This window comes from Raphanus sativus, unplaced genomic scaffold, assembly GCF_000801105.2.
Source record: "Raphanus sativus cultivar WK10039 unplaced genomic scaffold, ASM80110v3 Scaffold0637, whole genome shotgun sequence".
NCBI lineage: Eukaryota > Viridiplantae > Streptophyta > Magnoliopsida > Brassicales > Brassicaceae > Raphanus > Raphanus sativus.
Window position 1 is genome coordinate 1 of NW_026615954.1, and position 22,983 is coordinate 22,983.

General features: G+C 35.0%; 2 protein-coding genes across 2 annotated transcripts; both read right to left on the bottom strand.

Annotated features, from left to right (window-relative positions):
* Positions 1-5,382: 5,382 nt before the first annotated feature.
* Positions 5,383-7,294, bottom strand: LOC108854092 (WAT1-related protein At4g16620-like). The gene is made up of 7 exons (XM_018627597.2): positions 7,035-7,294; positions 6,854-6,919; positions 6,607-6,723; positions 6,275-6,509; positions 5,997-6,158; positions 5,764-5,915; positions 5,383-5,643 (listed from the first exon to the last, which is right to left on the bottom strand). The coding sequence occupies exons 1-7, from the start codon at positions 7,223-7,225 to the stop codon at positions 5,487-5,489; spliced, it is 1,080 nt and encodes a 359-aa protein (XP_018483099.1). The 5' UTR covers positions 7,226-7,294; the 3' UTR covers positions 5,383-5,486.
* An 8,305-nt stretch (positions 7,295-15,599) lies between these two features.
* LOC130502654 (metalloendoproteinase 1-MMP-like) lies at positions 15,600-17,288 on the bottom strand. The gene has a single exon (XM_056997416.1). The coding sequence runs from the start codon at positions 16,857-16,859 to the stop codon at positions 15,762-15,764; it is 1,098 nt and encodes a 365-aa protein (XP_056853396.1). The 5' UTR covers positions 16,860-17,288; the 3' UTR covers positions 15,600-15,761.
* Between the last annotated feature and the right edge of the window lie 5,695 nt (positions 17,289-22,983).

The window sequence follows — 22,983 nt, forward strand, 5'->3', positions numbered from 1 at the left end:
TGTAGAATCTCGAATTAATCCGTGAAAATTTATAAAACAACTAAAAAAAGATTTTTATTTGTTTATTAAAGAATGTAAAATTGTTTTAAAAGATAGAAGAAAGGAGACAACAAAGCACAAAAAGAAAGTTGCTGCTTTGCCTTTTATTGACTAGACACTTCTCCAGTGCGTAGATGAGAATAGAAGCTTAATAAAGGATTTGCCAAAGTAAAAAGAGTCAAGATTATACAAAAAAATATGAACTTAAACAAAGTATGCGAGTTATGTTGGTTGGGTTAGTTGAAGGATTTGTAATGGCAGAATCGGTTGAAGCGTCGAGATTGAAATGACATAAACGGTTGTATTAGTTTTGATTTAATTGGCCGTTGAGGTTTAAATGCTGAAATGTCATATCTAAAGGATTAAACATTTACATAACTTAATAGTATTGAATATTGAGTTTTAATATATAGTTTGAATAACTCAAACGAAACCGATCTAATAATCATCACATGAACATAATTGTAAATAGATTGATACCATCTAACATACGATGGTCGACACCAATGATGATGCGAAAGGTCCACGTCTGTTGAGTCATTCCACCTTAGGTTTTTTGTTAGCGACGTCCAATGTCATTAAATATTATTCGTTTTCTTGAGATTCTTTGCTTCTTGAAGTATAAAACTTAAACAAATTTGATTTTCCTTATTTCTTTTCAGTTCCGTGTTATGGATCGACGGTTTGAACCGTGGGAGGCCCTTCAAATGTAGGCGTCTCTAACCACTACATTCCTGCAGATGTATACCTTTTGGTTTTATTGTTCATTTTTCTAAAGGAAGATTAATATATAGAAAACTTTTCACTTACAGAAATATATGTTTAAGTAGATTTTGCACAAAAAAAATTATATTTTGTTTTATAGAAAATGAAATGTGAAACCTAGTCGAACTTTATATCTGAATCCGTTAAATATATGTGTTTTCATTTAGAGAAATATGTGCTTTCATAAGTTACAAAAAAAAATATGTGCTTTCATTAGTTTATTGACATGTTATTTTTAATACCATAGCATTCAATTCCAATTGGGTTTGAGATTTGAGAACTCCTAGCTGTCACGCTTTTGTTTCCAACAGAGAGGATTATACTCATTGCTCTGATTTCAAATGAAGAAAAAGACAAATCAACTTGGAGAGGATTCAAGTATGATTAGTGCCTAAATATTTTGAATCCTCTAACCGGGATAGAATTTTTGTGACTACAGTTTCAACAAGCTTGATATTCATATTGTTTAACTCTTTATATTTTTTTCACTTTTAAGGAATGGTTCATGATAAGGACTATAGCATTTTCAAATTTAGTACCATTTAGCAAAAATAAATACTACCATCTGTTTGATGATATATAGTTGGACGTTTTAAGGATTATTGACTAGAGCCACAGTTCACGTTTTATTCCATACAAAGCATTTAGATATTAATAGAATAGTAAATGTGGCTACTGAAAAGTAATAAACAAGATCATGTATTTAAAAATTGAACTTGTAGTCATACAGTGATACACTACATATACACTAGGCAAGACTGCATTAAACTTTTAATATAGGCATGGTAATCATGATTTTAACAAAAAGCTGATCATATTAAGCTAAGTGGGGAAAACACTTCGTTTCAAGCAGAAGGTATCAGCTTCGCAAAGACTCCGACACAACCAGAGGCTTCAAAGACTGATCCTATCTTAGCTGTTAAAGCACTTACCGTTACAAGCAGACAAATGAGCAACAAACGTCCTTGCTGTCAAAAGTGTACGAAGATGACAGCTAAGGGAATCTTGACCTCCAACAGATTTGGATGTTTGGACTCTTGTGCAATCATTAGCTGATGCCAGCTTGCGGATAAGATTAGAGTTTGTGTATAAAAGAACAATGATCTCTGTAATTGTTTCTCAAGTCGAAAACACGAAATAAAAAGTAAAGTTATCTTTCTTCTTCAAGTCTCTGTGTGACTTTCATGGTATCAGAGCTATGGAAGAAACCACAGACACGTTTTCCACTCCAACGTTGAGCATTTCTCAGTGTGTAACTCTGAAGTTGTCTTCTACAAACTATCTCTTGTGGAAAACTCAGTTTGAGTCATTTCTTTCAAGTCAGTCCCTGCTTGGCTTCATCAACGGCACCACACCTCGTCCTTCACCCACTGTCACTGCACGAGTCGATGATGTGGAAACTGAAGCAGCAAACCATGAGTTTGTCAAATGGATACGTCGTGATCAACTTGTCATGGCGTGGCTGTTTGGCTCACTCTCCGAAGAAGCGTTACGTTCCGTTTACGGTCTCCAATCGTCGCACGAAGTCTGGGTCAGCCTTGGTCAGAAGTACAATCGTGTGTCGGCGACAAGAAAGTTGGATCTTCAGAGAAAACTTCAAGCCATGTCTAAACAGCAGAAGAGTATGGCTACGTACCTTGGCGACGTCAAAGCTGTGTGTGATCAACTCCACTCCATTGGTTGTCCCATCACTGAGCAGGAGATGATTTATAGTGCGCTAAGTGGTTTGGGAAAGGAGTACAAGTCGATCTGCACAGTCATCGAACACTCTATGGACTCTGTTCCACAGATGAGCTTTGACGATGCAGTGTTTAAGCTCATCACCTTTGACGACAAGCTTCAGATTCACAACCAAACTCCTGATGTGAACCCTCACCTCGCTTTCAACGCTGGTCGAGGCTACTCTCCAAGAGGTCGTGGATACAAAGGAGGCTACAGAGGAAGGGGTTCTGGATCTTACTCTACTCGTGGCAGAGGTTTCCAGCAGCAGTTCTCGGGTTCGTCTGGTTCCAACAGCAGACCCACATGTCAGATATGTGGTCGTTTTGGTCATTCGGCTGCAAAGTGCTATAACCGCTTTGATCAAGACTACCAAGCGTCTGACAATGTGCACAACGCGCTGGCAACCATGAAGCTGTCTGCAGAACAAATGGCAGGTCAGGAGTGGTATCCCGATTCTGGAGCATCGTCTCACATCACCAACAACGTCTCAAACCTTCAGTCTTCGGAGCCATATGTTGGCAATGATCAGGTGATTGTTGGAAATGGTGATTTTCTTCCAATCACTCATGTTGGCTCAGTCGCTCTTCACACTACTCAAGGTACTATGTTGCCACTTGCTGATGTTTTGGTCTGTCCTGAGATCACAAAGAACTTGTTGTCTGTGTCTAAGTTAACTAGAGACTTTCCTTGTGAGTTTACCTTTGATTCTGATCATGTGTTTGTAAAGGACAAGGTAACAAAGGCAGTGATAACACAAGGAAGCATGCTTAAAGATCTGTATATGTTGAAGGATGCACGTTTTCAAGCTTTTTACTCTAACCGGCAACAGGCTACAAGTGCTGGGGTTTGGCATCAACGGTTGGGTCATCCTCACATGGACATCCTTCAACTGCTTTCACGACTTCAGGCAATAAGTATGAATAAGACAAGCTCAAAGACTATCTGCGATGCATGTCAAGTAGGAAAGAGTAGTAGACTTCCCTTTTTAGCTTCTGAAACTGTTGCAACTAAACCACTAGAGAGGATACACTGTGATTTATGGGGTACTAGTCCAGTTGTCTCCACTCAAGGGTTTAAGTATTATGTAATCTTTGTTGACAATAAATCAAGGTTTACATGGTTCTATCCTTTAAAGCAAAAGTCTGATTTCTTCTCAGTGTTTCTTCGATTCCAAAGTATGGTAGAAACCCAGTGTCAACAAAAGATAATGCAGTTTCAGTGTGATGGTGGAGGGGAGTTCATAAACAAACCGTTCTTGAGTCATTTGTCTAAGTGTGGGATCAAGCAGTTGGTCTCAAGCTGCGTCTGAAGTCGTTTGGTTACAAAACCTGTTGAAGATCATGGGTTTGCAGCAGTCAGTAACTCCATTGATGTTGTGTGATAGTCTATCAGCGGTGTGCCTTACTGCAAACCCAATGTTCCACAAACGAACTAAACATTTTGATATTGACTATCACTATGTTAGAGAAAGAGTTGCTTTGAAGGCATTGGAGGTAAAACACATTCCAGCTCGTCTCCAGCTTGCGGATGTGTTCATAAAATCGTTGGCACAAGAACCTTTCTTCAGGTTGCGCAACAAACTTGGTGTCTCCTTTCCTCCGACTCCAAGTTTGAGGGAGGGTATTAAGCTAAGTGGGGAAAACACTTCGTCTCAAGCAGAAGGTATCAGTTTCGCAAAGACTCCGACACAACCAAAGGCTTCAAAGACTGATCATATCTTAGCTGTTAAAGCACTTACCGTTACAAGCAGACAAATGAGCAACAAAAGTCCTTGCCGTCAAGAGTGTACGAAGATGACAGCTAAGGGAATCTTGACCTCCAACAGATTTGAATGTTTGGACTCTTGTGTAATCATTAGCTGATGCCAGCTTGCGGATAAGATTAGAGTTTGTGTATAAAAGAACAATGATCTCTGTAATTGTTTCTCAAGTCGAAAACACGAAATAAAAAGTAAAGTTGTCTTTCTTCTTCAAGTCTCTGTGTGACTTTCAGATCAAAGAATATGTAAATATCACATTTAGAATAGAAAACGCAAAGATTTGAATTTGAGTTGTTGTAACAATAAAAAAGTTGAGTAAAGAAGAGGCGTACAAATGGAATACATAGTGTTAACTACTTAGCTTTGCTTCGATCTCAATTTTCACTCTATCTATTCAACTCTTCTGACACAAAAAGAAATCTGTGTTTAATAAATTAATAATAATTCTCATCCAAATTATGTGTAATCGACTATAAGGAAAATGGTTACCCATATTTTAATTAAGGGAACCGACAAGAACAACAAACCCCATCACTTTTTCTCTAAACAGTACAGCATGATCCAAGAAAAATGTTAACACCCTATATAAAATTCCCTTTTAAATGTATCACTTTTTGCCCAAAAAAAATAAATAATAATGTATAACTTTTGTAGAAATTTCATTGCAACCCTTTAATAATATAATCAAACATTTTATTTATTTAAAAACTAGTATGTTATAACAAAGTTTTGATCTAAAGAAAGTTAAGCAAAGAACTATCCAACCTGATGGTTTTCTAAACACAAAGAATCGTTAGTCCTTATATAAATCATGATTAAAGCATTCACTTCTAATTTTCCAAGCAGAGTTCTTTATGACAATAATCTCGTTTACTAGTGTCCATAAGGTGCATTCCCTAACGCAGAAGCAACCGAGCACAAAATCCATTGTAGGTCAAAAAGAGTTGCTAAACGTACCTCTACAACGTATATAACGCTCGCTAATCTGCATATGAGCTTTAACCATTATCTTTCTATATGAAGGAGATTGTCAAGTGCCAGATGTATTCGATAGGAAATCTTTAAACCTGTATGGGATTTTTTTCGGTCTAACTATGTTGGCTTCACACACATATATAATTCTTTTAAAACTACACTTACACACACATATAATTCTTTTAGAACTACACTAAATTAACATGAGCATTAAGAAAACAAGACTTTAACGCAAGAGAGGCTTCTCAAGATCAAACTCTGTTCTAAGCACACTTCCTTCTTCTTCATCTTCTTTTTCTTCGTCACCTTCTCCACAATCTTCTTTCCCCTTAGCCCACAGAACAAAGTAGAGTCCTCCGAACATCAATCCCATTCCCGCAAAGCTAATTTCACAACAGACAAACACAAGGAAAAAAAAGATGAATGACTTTGAAAGTTGTTCAAAATATTTTTTTCCAAAATATCATACTTTGAAAAGGAAAAAAACTGCAAAAGCAAAATACCTTCCGAGGTTGAAACTCTCTTTCATGGAGAAAGCAGAGACAAGAACACATACCACAGTAGCAATTGGACTAAAGAGAGATACAATCACCGGTCCTTTCCTCTTAATCACCCATGCATTAAAACATATACCTCCTCCACTCACCGACCCTCCCTACAAAAAAATTCTTATAACAATGTTTCAACACACTCAAATGTTGCACACTTTAATATGATTATCGAAGAATATATGTACCAGTACTGCAAATCCCACAAGGTGGCCAAGACCGATTATTGATGCACTTCCCATTTCCATACTCCCCTTAAGAACATATTGCAAAGCTATCGTGGAGATCCCACCGATCAAAGTAACAATTGAAAACATTGATATCGCTGGAAACTCAACCAGTATGGATGCCTAATTGGGACGATCAATGTGATTGCACAAGCAAAAATAAAACCGGATTAGCATCGATTATCGACAGTAAATGATATATAAGTGCTCTTGTGCTAAGAAGAGGCATGAGGATAAACCTGGAGGACAATACTAGACGACAAGCAGCATATGGAAAGGAGGAGACATATGCAACCTAATATCTTCTCTTTGTCCAAAACGACATCGTCAGGGACAATAGGCAAAGCTTTGACCGAGCTCGATGTGGCTGTAGAACTGTGCATTAAGCTCATAACGAAAGCTCCCATCACGCACAACACCGTGCCTCCCATCTTAACTCTACTGTACATACAACTTAGCTTCACTTTCTCCATCCTTAACAATGTCAATTATTCAAAACCATTAATGAATTAATTAAAGTAGTTTTTATATAATTAACAGTACAAACGAACAGAAAAGCAAAGGATTGTACCCAGCAGCCCAAGCAATGACGAAAATGAAAGCAGGAGCGAGATTAGGCATAGCTGTAGCCATTGATGCAGAGGTGTGTTTCATTCCTTCTAAGAATAACCACTGGAACAGAGTTACTCTGTTTCATACACATACTCTTTCTTGATTAAATAACCACTTGTTTTTTTTTTGGAAATCATTTTAACCACTTGTTTAATATCATAATTATGAAAGTAAGCAAAAGCATGCAGAAACCAAAAGGACTTTACCCGACAACAGAAACGTAAACAAGTTTTGTCTGCAACTTGAAACTTAGACTTCTCGGCCAAAGATTCCTGCAAATACCCACCACCAAAAACATAAAACCACTAGCAAAAAATAAGAAGGAATATAAATAAAGTTTAACTGAATCAATGAGTTATGGTTTAAAACATAAGAAAATAAAGCTACCTTTCAAGGAGAAAAGCAAGAGGACTGATGAGAACAAACGATGCCAAGGTGCAGAAGATAACGATGAGAAGCGGGTCCACTCCAAGAGACAAGAACTGACTCAGTAACACCGAGTTTCCGGCGTAGACAACCTGAGCTAAGACCAATCCTCCGATGATTCCAACTTCTTCTAACGTCCCTCTCTTCATCATTTCTCACTAGTCGAACCGAAAAACACACAGAAATATTGAGAAGACAAAAAGAGATAAAACAGCTTAATCAGATTTGGCGGTGGGAACACGAGGTAGGCCTGGGCATAATGTCCGAAACCCGAACCCGAACCCGGACCCGAACCGAAGTGGAGAGATCGGGTCGGTTATGGATCCATTGAAATACCCGATCGGGTTTAGCTAAGTGATACATTGGGTTTCGGGATCGGTTCGGTTTAAACCGATAACCGATGAGTACCCCGAAGTAACCCGAACCTATACAACATATCACATATATGTATACATTAAGTAACACGTGTACGGCTTATACATTAAAAAAAACAGGCGTGAGAGTCTCTCTCCTTTCTCGAGACTTTGTGCTTCAATACTTGCTGAGTTTCGATATGGAGACGAAGAAAAAGCATTAAGCAAGAGACAAGAGTGAAGAGTTAAGAGTCTATTGATCTTCTCCAACCCTTCGAAATCCCGAATCGTATCTGCTATAAAACCTAAAGAGCCTCTCATGTTTCAAGAACTCATTCACTCTCCATCTTCTTCGTTTTCGCTTAATCAGTCTCAGGTAAAAAATACCTTTTCAATTTCGAAATCCCTAATTTTTTTTATTCAATTGGGCCATTGGGGTTTGAAAATTTCAGTTTTATTAGATGAAATCTGATTTTATTTCTTAAGAAAATCTGAGTTCTATTTGAGTATTTATAATCTATTGAATGTTGGGGGTTTATGTTAGGTGTTTTCGATTTATTAATCTCTTTGGATCATGAATGATTCTGACTCTTTTTTTTTTTACAGATGGATTCATCCGCAACTCCAAACCGTGATGATCGTGATGATCGTGAGAATGACAAAGACGTAGAAGGTGATGAAGTACAAGAGTTGATGACTCCGGATAGCAAAGGCAAGCGTAAAGTATCATCTGGAGGCAGTGAAGAAACACACAAAGCGAAGAAGTCTCCTCGGGTTCTTCCTACAAGGTCAAAAATTTGGAACCATTTCACAAGAACAAAGGAGAGTCGTGATAGATGTATGTGTCATTACTGCAAGAAGACGTTTTGTTGCGCAACAAGGTCGGGAACCTCAAACTTGCTGAAGCATATCAGTATCTGCAGAAACTTCAGGTCATTCACAGAGGGCCAAAGTTCGAATCAAACCAATATCAATGAAGAAGGAACACTGAAGTCTGCAAAGGTCAGTGAAACCACTTTCAGAGAAGCTACAAATGAGATGATGGTGATAGGACAGTTACCGTTGAGTTTCATAGAAAGTGCTGCGTGGAGACACTTCTGTAAGAAGGTCAGATTCTCTTATGTTTTATAACTCAGACATTGTTTAATTCTTTAGTTTAAATTGGTATCTAACTTTGTATGTTATGTGTGTAGATGGATCTGGACAAACCTGTTTCAAGGAGGACATCAACAAGAGATATTGTAGAGCTGTATGTGGAGAGGAAGGCTGCTATGAAGAAATGGTTTAAAGTTAATAAGCAAAGAGTTTCGGTGACTACTGATATATGGACTGCTCAAGTAACACGTAAGGAGTTTCTATGTTTTATCTACTGTTTTGAATCCTTTGTTTTTTGGCTTGATCCTTATGTGTTTTATCTTTCTGTTTCGTTTGATTCTTATGTGTTTTTTTCTTTCTGTTTGGCTTGATCCTTATGTGTTTTATCTTTCTGTTTGGCTTGATTGCAGGTGCTAGTTACATGGTTGTCACTGCCCATTTTATTGATGAATTCTGGCGATTAAGGAAGCTTATCCTTGGGTTCAAACACGTGATTGATCACAAGGGTCAGACAATATCTCAGGTTCTTTTGGATTGCTTAGCTGAGTGGGGAATCTCCAAGGTCTTCTGTGTAACCGTGGACAATGCAACGGCTAATTCTTCTGCTTTAAGAAGATTTCAGAGTCAGTTTTCTTTACAGTCTGAAGATGCGTTGGTCTTAGACGGAGAGTTCATGCATATGAGATGCAGTGCACACATCATCAACCTGATCGTGAAGGATGGAATGGCTGATGCTAGTGAGAGTGTTGAGGCTGTCCGTAATGCTGTGGTCTATGTCAGAGCTTCAACTAATAGGCTGTCCTCGTTCGAGCAGAAAGTAGAAGCTGGTAAAATTACTAGAGGAAGCTTGCCATTGGATGTCACGACTAGGTGGAACTCCACATACCTAATGTTGAGCACAGCCATGAAGTTTCAAGTTGCTTTTGATAAGATGGAGCAAGAGGACAAGCTGTACAACGATTACTTCTTGGAAGTGGATAAAGGGAAAAAGAGAACAGGTCCTCCGCAGATGCTTGATTGGAAAGCAGTAGAAAGACTAAGCCGGTTCCTTATCATCTTCTACAACTCCACTGTCGTTGTATCAGCTTCCACCTCTCTCAATGCTTTCAAGTGTTACGGGGAGATTGTAACCATTGCCGCCAACCTGCTGGATTTGAGTCATAGCAGAGATCATGAAATGAAGACGAAGGCTGTGGAGATGTATAAGAAGTTCGACAAGTACTGGGATGGGATTAAAAACATCAACAAGATGTTAATTGTGGCGACAGTCTTTGATCCAACGAAGAAGATGGATCTTGCAAGCATGTGCTTCGATGAGCTTTATGGGGAGGGAAGCTTGGAAGGCAAGGAGATGTATGACTCTGTGATAAGTGTTCTGCGCAGCTTGTTCAAGGAGTATGGTGAGCGATATGGGAAGAGTCAAAGAGGGAAACCTGATGAATTCAAGAAATCCAGCACCCAAGCCTCTCAATGTAGCCAAGAAGTACAGTCCAATGTTACTTTGGACTTGGTTGAAGATGGTTTTGGTTACAAGAGGATCGACAGAAGGTATAAGGAGAAGCTAAGCGAGATAGGCGTGAGAGACAAACGTGATGAGCTCGACATCTACTTGAAAGAAGCTGTTGAGAATCCAGATTTGATGCTTGGTGTGGAATACGATGTTCTATCCTTCTGGAAGAGAAACTCTACCAAGTTTCCGGTTCTGTCTCTGATTGCAAAAGATGTTTTGGCTCTGCAAGTGTCTTCTGTAGCTTCTGAGAGTGCCTTCAGTACAAGTGGGAGGTTAATTGAGCCATCTAGGAGCTGCCTTACTCACTACATGATTGAGGTTCTGATGTGTACTGAGCAATGGCTCAAAGAGGACATTCGTTGTGATTCAAGAGTGCTCAGTAATGCACAGATTCTTGAGGATATTGAAGAGCTTGAGAAACTTGAAAGAGGTATGTTTTCAATCTGCTTGTTCACATTATTTTGATTCTTATATGCGTTTGTTAGTTTATAATGATCTGCTTGTTTTTGTATTTGCAATAGAATTTGCTGATTGAATTCACGGGTGATGTCTGTTCTGATTGAAGACATTGCTTCTTCTGTCATAAGGTAATGTCTGTTCTTTCTATGTTTGAGTTTTCTGATTGAAGACATTGCTTCTTCTGTTTATAATTGTTTGTTCTAATGTTGTTGTTATTCTGTTTGGCAGGAACAAAAGCTTATCAAGTGGTCGTGTTCTCAAGATTATCATATGCTATATGTCTCTGTTTTTTTTAAACTTTGTTGTTGTTATTTTTTTGCTATTTCGGAGTTGAAGTGTTTTGGATGTTTTCGGAGTTGATGTGTTTTGAATGTTTTTGGATTTGATGTGTTTGGATGTTTTTTTGTTATGGAATGTTTCTATTTTCGGATTATTGTGTTTCAGATGCATTTGAATTCAGTTAATCTATAATGTTTTCTATGAATTTTTTTTATTATGTATTTATTTTGGTATAACCCGAACCGAACCGAAAAAACCCGAAACCGAATGGTATATGGTTACTTTACGGGTTTTAGGATGCAATACAAATTATAACCAAACCCGAAAAAATATTATCCGAATCCGACCCGTAATAAAAAAAAATTACTATGGGACCTAGAAGTCTAAACCCGAAAATCCGAAAACCCGAAATACCCGACCCGAATGCCAACGGGTACCCGAACGCCCAGGCCTAACACGAGGTTTCGACGTTTGTGAGGGAGAAACGAAAAAAGCAGAGAGAGACACTTTAACTCTTTTGTGTTTTTTTCGTTGTTAACTAAAATAAACGAAACGCTTTTTGTCTGATATTTTAATTTCTGGTAATGCGTTTGCTTGATGTTGAATCTTTCTTTCTATTCTCACTTCTTCCCTTTTGAGGACATCTGTTCATTCATTGCATTGGTTTTATGGACGGTCTCGCCATTATAGCTATCTAGGGAACTGCATATCTTTTATTAATTCAAAGACTCCTAAGTTTTAACTATACTTATCTTAAACAAGAGTCCTCAAATTTTGGTGTAACGGGGTGCATATTTTTGGTTGATATGTGAAATACGACATTAGAAGTTCCGTAGAGTTAGTTAATCCGTTCAGAAATATTTATATTATGGTGAGTTTATATGAGCTTTTTGTTTTGTTTAAAAAATTGAATTATATGTAATTTAAATTCATCTCATATGATCAGAAATTGATTAAGAGTTAGGAAAAGGCTCCCAAAATACTAAGTGCAAATGCATATAGCTATTTTTCTTGTTATTGCTTGTGACACAACACACACAAAAAAGCCAAGTCTATAACGAGAGAAAAGCTATTCCCCACAGAAACAAACCCCATGATCAAGTAACGTACGTTAATAATGTCTATAACGAATTGGTTATATAGTAAAAGAATGATTTGCCTATTGAATATATGCAAATGAAAATGTGCAAAAACACTTTTTTTTTTCACACTAGAGGATTCATTCATTACTAAACAGGGGAATACACATGATGATGGGATACAATGCTAACGAGTCATAATGACTCTTAGAAACATAGCTGGCAGGAAACAACCTTCCTCCAGAAGCATTAGCGGGCAGACATATGAAAATCTCCGGAAACAAAGGCATAGAATTTTACAAACGAGGTTTTAAGAACAGACAAACAAACTAATCTAGATCAACACAAAAACACTTGGCGGTGAAGTGCAAGAGAAAAATAAGAAAGAAAAACGGAGAACTAGAAGGCCTGCACGTCACAATATGTGGGCTCCTACATCACTTCCTTTTCCAACGACTTGTGATGAACCGCATCACCTTTTGTCTTTTGTCCCCCCACCCCCACCCCCTCTCTCTTTTCCTGCCATGAAAATGACAAAATCAAATGCAATCAACTTTTTTAACAGAAAAAAACCCTAACTAAAATTTCTATTTTATTCACATTTTATGTTTTATCTGTTTTAAATTAACATAATTTTGTATTTTCTCAGTTAGTAAGAAAACATAATAAACTTTTCTACTACATACACTATTTTACGATGAAAATATTGTAGTTTCCTAAACTAATATCAGTTCAACAAATTTAACCTTAAATTTTTAAAATTTACCATTCTTAATTAATTAAGTTTTAAACCTTTTAAATATTATCTTTTAAAGAAGAAACTAGTTATTACCATATTATGAATTGATTTATAACAGCCATGAAGCATTTTCATTGAATATTTGAAGTTTTAAATTATATTTAGTTTTAAAATTACAATTCTTTTAAAAAATATTAGTTATAAATTGAAATACCCAAAATAACTAAATCATCTAAATATTTTTATCCAAACTAAATATTTTTTAATTACTAATATTTTAATTTATTTAAATAATATATATCTGAAAATTCTGTTCTTTTTCAAATTATCCGAAAAACTGAAATCATAACCGAATCAAACACAAAATCTTACTGGATATTTGTCAATTTTAACATTGTTATCTGAATGCAAAACCAATAACAAATTAATATTGAATTTCATAAATAGTTATACAGTTGCTATATATCTAAAAACAAAAACCTTTGAAACAACTGCACTGAACCGAGCAGATTTATCTGTTATAGTTCCAAACATTGATGGTTAATGAAAGTTGAAGTTGAACCCAAAGAAAAAAAAAGCCGAGCACATGGCTACTAACTTCTATTAAAATAACCCAATTCGTAGAAGAAAAGAATCGAAATATGCATAATGAATTAAACTACACAAACGTATATATAAGTTGTATTAATAAAATATAGTTGTGGAAGGAAAATCAAATGATAAAAACCCATATAAGAGTATCTTCAATCCAATTACATAATTTACTACATAATTTATTTTATTTTAGTCAAAAAAAATATAGTTGTGGATACAATGACATACTACGAGATAAAATAGTTAGTTCTCAGAATTACATACGCTGGTTATCAGGAATTAGTTGTGATTGATTTATATAAACAGGAAAGAGAAAATTACTATAGAAGAACAAAACTGGCAGATAGATTATTATACCAAGTAAAATTTGAAAAAACACCATATAAGTCTCGAAAGGGAGTAGTTGTGCTCATATTATAGCCTTCTCGAACGCACTTTGTGAGTAATTCATATTTGATCTTTCTTGTTGATTAACTTTAATCAATTGGACACACATGTCACTGGCTTCGTAAACCATCCTTATCTGAATTTTGGTAATTTTGCTCAGGGTGATCATCATGAATTAGGGTTTTGTTGCATGATGGACAGAGTTAGTCCATTACCTGACGATTTGCTGTTGAAAATACTCTCCTATCTTCCGACAAACGAAGTCTGGATCACTAGTGTTTTGTCGAAACGTTGGCGCGCTCTGTGGATGCTTCTGCCAAAACTTGAGTACTGTTGTGGCAATTTCAATGCGGAAACATACGAAAGTTTTTCCCACTTTGTTAACAAATCTCTTTTACTACACCAGGTTCCAGTTCTTGAAAGTTTGCACCTGAGTCTTGAAGGAACTTATTCTGACACAGATATTGTATCGTGCCTTGAGATTGCATCAAACCGCAATCTGCATGAGCTAAATGTGGCTTTTGGGTTTTTGTCGTGTTTGTTCTTACCAAGAAGAACGTGTGAAACACTAGTGGTCATGCATCTCTCTTATGTTCTCCTCAATGTCACTTTAGTTCCAGACTCCTTTAAGGCGCTCGAAACTCGGCATCTTCTATCTATGTGGTACAAAGGCAAGACGAATGAGTCTCTTACAAGACTTTTATCCAAATGCCCTGTCCTTGAGGATTTGCTGATAGACTAGAGTACCATGATGCTACACAAACTTTTGCGTTCACTAACCCAATTTTTTTGCTTGAATACTCTGTCTTTGAAGCCCTTGAAGATTGAAGCGTGTGTGATGAAATTGTGCAACATTCAAAAGATGCCTCAGAACCGATCTGCTAGACCCCGCTAGACCTTCCGGGGTCTCTTACATCTGTTAAACATCTCTCTTTATGCTTGATTGCTCCTCAAGGACATGTACCAAAATAGTAATTTTCTATCTTTCTGGGAGTAAATACATTTAGTTTTGTTTGAGTTAAAACTGTTAGATTTTGAAAATGTGCATGTTAGGCACAATTTGTTAAATTCTTATAACTTGTATGAATTTAAATTCATAAAAGCAGTTTTAACAAAAGAGTTCTCACAAGATTCCCACAAGAGTTCAAAATATTATAATTAGAAACAATATAAAATAGTTTACAAAAAAAACAATAAAAAATTTAATAAAAAATCTAAGATTGTAGTTTTCATAATGAAAATCTTTTACATACATACAGGAAAATCAAATGATAAAAACCCATATAAGAGTATCTTCAATCCAATTACATAATTTACTACATAATTTATTTTATTTTGTAATAAAATATTCAGTTGGGTTGGAGATGTTCTAATACACATTCATCGCAACTCACTCTCTCACACTCTCACTTTCAAGAGTCCTCCAAGATTGGCTCTCTCCCCCATCAATTTCCATAGACTAGAGCTAACGGGCATATATCGTTACCTTGTTTTCCTGACCAAGACTTTCGTATAGGATTTTTTTGTCTAATAAAAGAACTTTGGATTGTTTGTGGTTTTAAAAATAGCTTTTCAATCTTTGGTTTAATGGTTTTAAATTTCTGAAGTAGATTTTAGATTTTAAAAACTTTAGTGATAATTTGTTTTGTTTTTCTTTCAGTTTTATCAATAGTTATTTTGTAAATGTTTATATGTTAACTTCTATTTTGAATAATTACCTCTTAGTTAAATTACTAAATTAAATTGATATTGTTCTTGATATATCCCCTCTAGGTTAGGGCCTATTAGGAAACATATGTTTTGAATAGCAGTTTGCCCTCAAAAAAAAAAAAGGAAACATATGTTTTATTCATAGCTGCATAAATCTATGGAAAATTTTCCTTGATCATATATATTTCAACTCAACATTCAACAGATGTTTAAAAACAAATATTTTTTTGACCAGTTGCAAAAAAATATTTACTTGGAACAAAAATAATATAAAGTCATGATCAACCTTCACCTATGAAGCAGTGTAATTAGAAGTGGACCGTAACATCTTCTTAATCTTTCAACTTATGCGATAACGAAGTACATAAACTCCAAATTATTTAATAAATCAAAGAATAATAATCCATTAGGAAAAGCCACCATAATGGCAATGGAAAATAATCAAAATATCACTTTCCTCACTATTTATTTTTCCTATAAACCTTATAGTAAAAGAGTCAAAAGAATCAGCAGAGCATAACCTGTAACATACCCCGACAAGAATCCCTCTGATACGCCGCCGTTTCGAAGAGAATCTTTCAGCTGCGCCAGTGAATCCAACCGTAATTTTGGATTCGCCCCATATAGCCTGAGTACACCCGCCACGTCATCAACCGTAAGGTCAACCTTCTTGGTCCTTGGCGGGATAGTCGGGTACATGACCGCTGACTCGTGCGAGCTGTGTCCTAACCCCAACAAGTGACCAATCTCGTGAGTCGCCACGGACTCCAAGTCAACTGCGACCGTTGATCCGAAGTCGCCGTTGACGACCCACGTCTCCGCCGCGTCGAAGTGGACCCGCCCGTTCTTCGGCGCGAAGGCGTGCGCTAAAGTCCCGAGGAGCCCGTCAAACGGCTGCCCGTCGCCGTGATCGCCGGCGAAAAACCCGATCTTTAAATTCGCCGTCGTGTAATCGTCGACCTCCTTGAAACTCACCGGAATCACGCTCGCCCACCGGCCGAAGGCTCGCCGGAAAACCGTTTTGACGTCGCCGGATGTCAGGTAGTCGAGTCTGTGCGTTTCCGAGAAGGCGTACGTTAGCGTGTCGCGGTTCCACTTCGGCTTACCGCCGAAGTACGTGTAACGCGCCGTTATGTGCATGCTAGCGTTGTTGATCATGTGCGTGTCGCTAACGCCACATCGCGGTGACGACATGAGGGCGACGGTGCTAGTGTCGAGTCTCCCGGTTATCGGTAAACCGAGATTCTGTTGGTACAGAGAGATCGCGGATTCAAGACGGCCATCGAACACGTCGGAGAAGTTCTTAGCGCCATCAGTGCAGTCGTCTTTGACGTAACCGAAACGGTGCAGATATCTTTTGAGCTCGGATACGCCGCTGACGTGGCTGCCTAGTTGGACGTCTATAAGGCGTGAGAAATCATGCCGCGTGGCGTTGCTGACTTTGATTGTTTGAGTTATGTTTGTTGTATATTCCTCCGGTAGGTTTCGGGCGAAAAGCCGGCGGGGGAAACAGAATAAGAGAACGTAGATGATTGGGACAAGACAGAGAGTTCTGTTTCTATGGATCAAAATCTGAGTCATAGCCAAAAACGCACGAAGATTGTGTGCGCGAGATTCAAAGATTCTGAAAGTTTAGATTTAAATAAGTTCCCTGGACGTCACGTAGGATCGATCGAGAAGAAAGTGAATAAGGGATAGAAAAGGGGGAACAGTTTACATAGATTGCTGACAAAAAATAAAGAAATTTATACAGATTCTGACGTGAGGATTACCTTTAAACCCAAAAGGAATCTAGAAGTTGGACTATGACTTGGAAGTTGCTTCGGTTGGGTCAACTGAATCATGTCCGGTTTAGGAACTGTGAAGATCCTTGTCCTAATAGAACAACTAATTAACGACCCAGTTAAATCCTGCCACAGATTAACTTTAGATGGGCATGCATGCTTTTATTTATGACAACCATATTGTATTTACCTATCATTCTTGTATCTTGATACACTCTAATCTGGCGAGTTTTTTTTTGTTTGGTCATCTAGATTTTCATTTACCATAAAACATGAAGAGATACAGAGCTGGAGGAAGAAAGAACATTCCCCACTAAGAGTCTAAGCTTATTCTTCCAATCTGAATTGACTGTTTAAAATTGCATTACATGTTAATTTGCATTGGGTTTGGTATGATTTTTTTTTTTTTTGAACTTAGCTTTGTATGATTCTTATAAGTAGTTAACTTGGAATCTCGCTAAAGGTGTAAAGTGCTTCTATAAGAGTTGCGGGTTTTAGGTTTGTCATCTATGCTATTAAAGCTGAAGTACGAAAATCAAATGTTTGGCAACATGGATAAGAAAAAAATACATTTGATTGGATACATGGATAGCATCTCTAATTATTATTATTATTCATTTTAATAAATAAACATCACACATTTATTTCTAAATATATACGATCGTTTGTGTTCCCTAAAAACAAAATCTTTGATTTCTAAGTTTCCTATATCGTCGTCCCTAAAAAAAGAGGTTCATAACATAGCTTCATATCAATTTGATCATAAAAACTGACGTAGAAAACTGAGATTGCATGTCAACATATCAAGTAGAAAACGACATATCTTAAGAACTTCATATCAATTCAAGTTTACTTTTTATACATATCGTCTTAGATCAAATTATTTTATCATCATTGCAGTCCAACCGTAATTATATAGATGGCATGTCAACCTTTTTTTTTTGAATAAATTCTTAATATAGTTTTCTTATTATATTATTGATGATCAAACCGTAAACAGAATACCAAGATCTAGTAAACCAGATTCATATTACGTTATGAACTTTTATATCACGTGAATTGGTCCCCAAGTTTGAATTAATGATACCAAATATATTACTTAACTACTTTACAAAATCTACTCATGAATCTCACACAAATATCTCCATCTTAATAACTCACTTAAATTTACCGAATCTTACTTACTTTGTTCAATATTATATTTTCACATTCCTTTTCCAATAAAGTATATTAATAGTTTTAAAAATTTGTTACTAAAAAAAGAAAAATCGAAGATGAGATCACTAATTTACCTTTTTCTCTTAAAATATAAATCTTATGCATATTATATATAGAATATTCTCAAGTATCATAACTAATTTACCTAAATTCACCTACATTGTAAATCTTACGAATATTCTTTGCGTGATAGTTTCCACAAAATATTAAACAGTATACATCTATATAATTAAAATTCAAATCATTAGATTGCAAATTTAGAAATGGTTATATATATTATAAAAATATAAATCCGCACAGTCGGGCGGGTCATGATATAGTTCTTATTTAAATTTAGACTCATAAGTCCATTAGCGATAGATATCTTGAGTTTCTTGTTTATATCTCGTTTTCTTTTAACCTTAATATAATATAATCCAAAGTGTATTCAGTCTCCAATTAATAAAATATTTATTTTTAAAGTCATTTAGTAAACCACATTATATTTCCGTATCGTTTACCTTTTTGTTTATAATTTGTTTCCGAGTTATCTTCTCGCATCTGTGGTAACACTATTTCTAATTTGAACACTTAACAAAAAATAAAAACATTTATATAAATGCATCGAATATATCATCTTTAAATCTTCTCGATAGCTGGATGAAGAAAACTGAGGAGCAACATTTAGGATATTAAAATTTATGTTATGTATTTTCAAAATATGTAGAAAGACTATGGTAGCCGTTAATTTGATTCAAGGAGAACATCTCAAAATATATGTTTCAAATAAATGTATTTATATGTCTGCGCAGAGTACTCCCTCTGTTTCATTATAAGTGTCACTTTAGACTTTTGCACACAGATTAATAAATCATTTAATTTTGCATATTTTCAATAAAAAATCATCATTACCCATATAACTCAACCAATAGAAAAATAAAATAAAGAATAAAATTAATAAATTCTGCATTGAAATGCTACAACGACACTTATTGAGAAACGGAGGGAGTATTAATCGGCAATAAAACCACATATGCAATTAATGGATTGATATTTGTGAATAAATTGGGCTAATTAAAGCTATGATGACATAGATGATGTGGATCCTAAAAAAAAGATGATGTGGATCTTCGTTGGAGTATAGCTGAGGTCTAATGAGATTGTTGACCATAATTAGGTATATTTCAATTTCAATAATATTAATATATCGGATCTTTCTTTCTTTTTGTTGTTATCTACTCCTCCAAGAACAAAAATAAGACCCTTTCAAAGTGTATTATGTCAGATTCTTGGTTATAAGGAAAGTTCGTCTGCAGAAGAAGGGATCAGTAATGGGGTTACGTGTGAGATGAGACCACCAACATAAGAGCTTTCGTCCTAAACAAGATAGGGAGGAATAAGAGGATGAACCAAATGGAAAAACAGTTTTAGTCGATTATATCTTCAGTTTGCATATCATTTTCCGTAGATCGGTCCTGATTCCTATCGTATTGAACGTTCACTATCCACAACATTACATACCTTTTGACCTTGTTTTAAAGCATATCACCAATTACTTACGAGTAAATTAATAAAATATATTTTTAAGAAAAAAGGAAATCTTATTAACTCACCTATAGTCAGAAAAAGTTTTATGGTTTACAGCTAATGATTCAGGTGAAAACCGGAATTAACTGATAATTACCGATTAACCCACTTTAATTTATATTAACTCACCCATAAATCATAACCAAAAAGGTTTTATGGTTTACAATACAGTATAACCTCTTTAAATTAATAATTGACAGATTAATATCTCTATTAATTAATATAATTTTATAGTCTCAAATTAAGTTTTTATTTTAATTAGTATCTCGATAAATTAATAATCTCTATAAATTAATAAAAAATTATAGTTTTGGTGTAGTCCTAACATTATTAATTTATAAAAATTTTACTGTAAATGAATCAGGTAAAAACATGAATTAACTCAATTACCGATAAACCCATTTATAGTGTTATTTTTTTGGTAAAAGCCAATTCTAGTGATGAGCTAATGCACGAAGCGCAGATAAAAAATTATTGTGATATGACATACGTTAACTATATATATGTGAATAATGTAATATGAAACTAATATCTAAGCATATTAACCTCACATGTTCTGACACCCAAACAAGGCCGAGCCTGAATAGAAGCCTATCAAGATTCAAGCATTGCTTCGGGGTCCGGCAAGGTTATATAAATTTGGGGCCAAAATAAACATAGAGAACATGTAGTTCTTGGGTTGTAACATTATTTGGAACATAGGTAACATTGTTGTAACTGCAGAAATCAACCTTGGGTTGAAATCTCTCCAACAGCTTCTCTATTGTTTTCACCTATTTAAAAAAGATGAAAGGGCCAAACTTTTTTTGTTGCTTATGGACCAATAATTTTCAAGCCCGGCCCTGCACCCACATCACCTATGTCTATAATATTAAAAGGGAAACACTCTTGAAAAGTCGACTTATACAAAATTGTTGGACCTATTCATTAGACTTAAAAAAAATTTGGTCCATTCCTTATATAATTTAAATATACACGCTAGCTAAACATTTTAAATTGTTTGGCCATATAATAAATTAACCTAACTATACAATACCAAATACGTCTATATTTTCTCCTACAATCAAACGGAAGTTATAAGGAAACAAATTAAATTTGTATTAATCATATGTCCACGGTTTCCAATTTTCTATATCCACTTTCTTCCATTTTTTTGTAACATCCACTTTCTTTTTATTTTTATTATTTACACTTGCCATATACAAAAATTGTTCTAGACATTTTTAATATCTATTCTACTAATTTAGCAATTGATAATAGTTGAGTCCAATTTAAAAATACATGGAACCTATAAATATAATTGCAACAATATATATATAACTGTTTATATGTCGAAATATAACTACAACAATAACAAAAAAGTTTCATAATGATAAATTCTTATTTTTTTAAGACTGGCATATTTTTTGTATATCGAATTCCTTATCATAGAACTTAAACTTCTATTTTAAAGGTCAATCTATATCAAACTCCTTATTATACTAATCTCAATTTCAAATTTTGTATATCTTTTGTAGCTATTTTTATAGGTTCGGAGATGTGAGAGTAATATTAAATATATTCTATAGAAAAATTAAATATTCAGAGATATAATTGGTTACAGCCTTTATTTTATAAAAATCATATTTCTTAAAAGATATAAAACAAAAAGTATATCCATCCTTTTAAAGGCGGATCACAAGATTTGGTTCAACTATTTGAAAAAATCAATTTGCGGATGCGGGTTATGAGTATTTTATTCTGGGTGGGTGCGGGTTGGTAGATTTTGGATTACGGGTATCCACTGACCCGAAAAGTATTTTAAAAAATGTAAACACTTTTTTAAAAATATGGTAATTTTTAAAAAAATATATAGAATTTTTATAATAAATACATTTTTATATTTTTATAATAATTAAATTAAATAATTATTTTTAAAAATTTATAACCCACGGATAACCGCAAAATTAAATGGGGCAGGTGCCGGTACAAATTATTTGTTTGCGGATTGTGCGGATCATTTTTTTGACCAAAACAAAATTGAAACCCGCGGGTTACCGGGTTCGACTGGCAATATACATGATCAATTTTAAAATTGCTATTATTTAATAAAATGTATTTTGATTAAGATTCATACACAAATATGATTATAAAGAAAAATATAATTATACTCACAAAAAAATTTACACAATCTAAATTAAAACAAAAAATATACCCGCAAAATCTAGTATGAATCTTATTTTCTTATAGTTTTTCCCTTTACATGTTAATATCTTTCCCGAATCTAAATATACATTTTCTAGTTTTTTTACCGAAATAACCTATAAGTTACATATTAATATATTATTAAGATATTTATATACTTAATCACTGCATTACGAAAAACAACATTGTCTGCAGTACTTTATGTGTTACTTTCTATGACCAAGCTATATTTGTTTTTCACTATCCTTGGAAAATATCTCGATGATATTTTTTTTGTAACTGAAAATATCTCGATGATATTCTTTAAAAGACAAGTGACTATTTATTTTTACCAAAAAAATGTGACTATTTATTTGTTGTAATAAAAATACATTTGACCTTTTTAGTGCCACCAAGATTCTGACAAGACGAATTGTATCCATGTTAAGTAATTGATTGCTTAATTAATGATTGAACTACACAACGTAACCAAATTAGAAAAAAAAAAAAAAAAACGTAACCAAATTAGTTAATTAAACTACAAATCAGGAAGCTCACCAGTGTGGTCCAATCATCCAACTAAACAAAACTAACTTGTATGGGAAAAGCCGTATGAAACAGTTAGTTTTGGTGTAGGAGTAATTTCGATTTGGTTATCATGTGATCATAACTTGCCGGTGGTTTTGCGACGGACACGTGTGTTGATATTGTATCACGTGACCCCATCACAACTACCTTTAAATTCGATACAGATTCTCATGTAACAGTTGTTTCTTCCGTCTACTAGTTTATGTCTTTCCAAAAAGATATGTATAGAGAGTTGACAAAAAAAAAGAGATATGTATAGAGAAGCAGCAGTACGATTTACATAATCTTTATTTCTCTGCTTAATAACTCCTTCTATTTTTACTAGCGCCTTAAACTATATCTCAACCACTAATGAAACAAACAACAGAACACAAAAAGTTGTATAA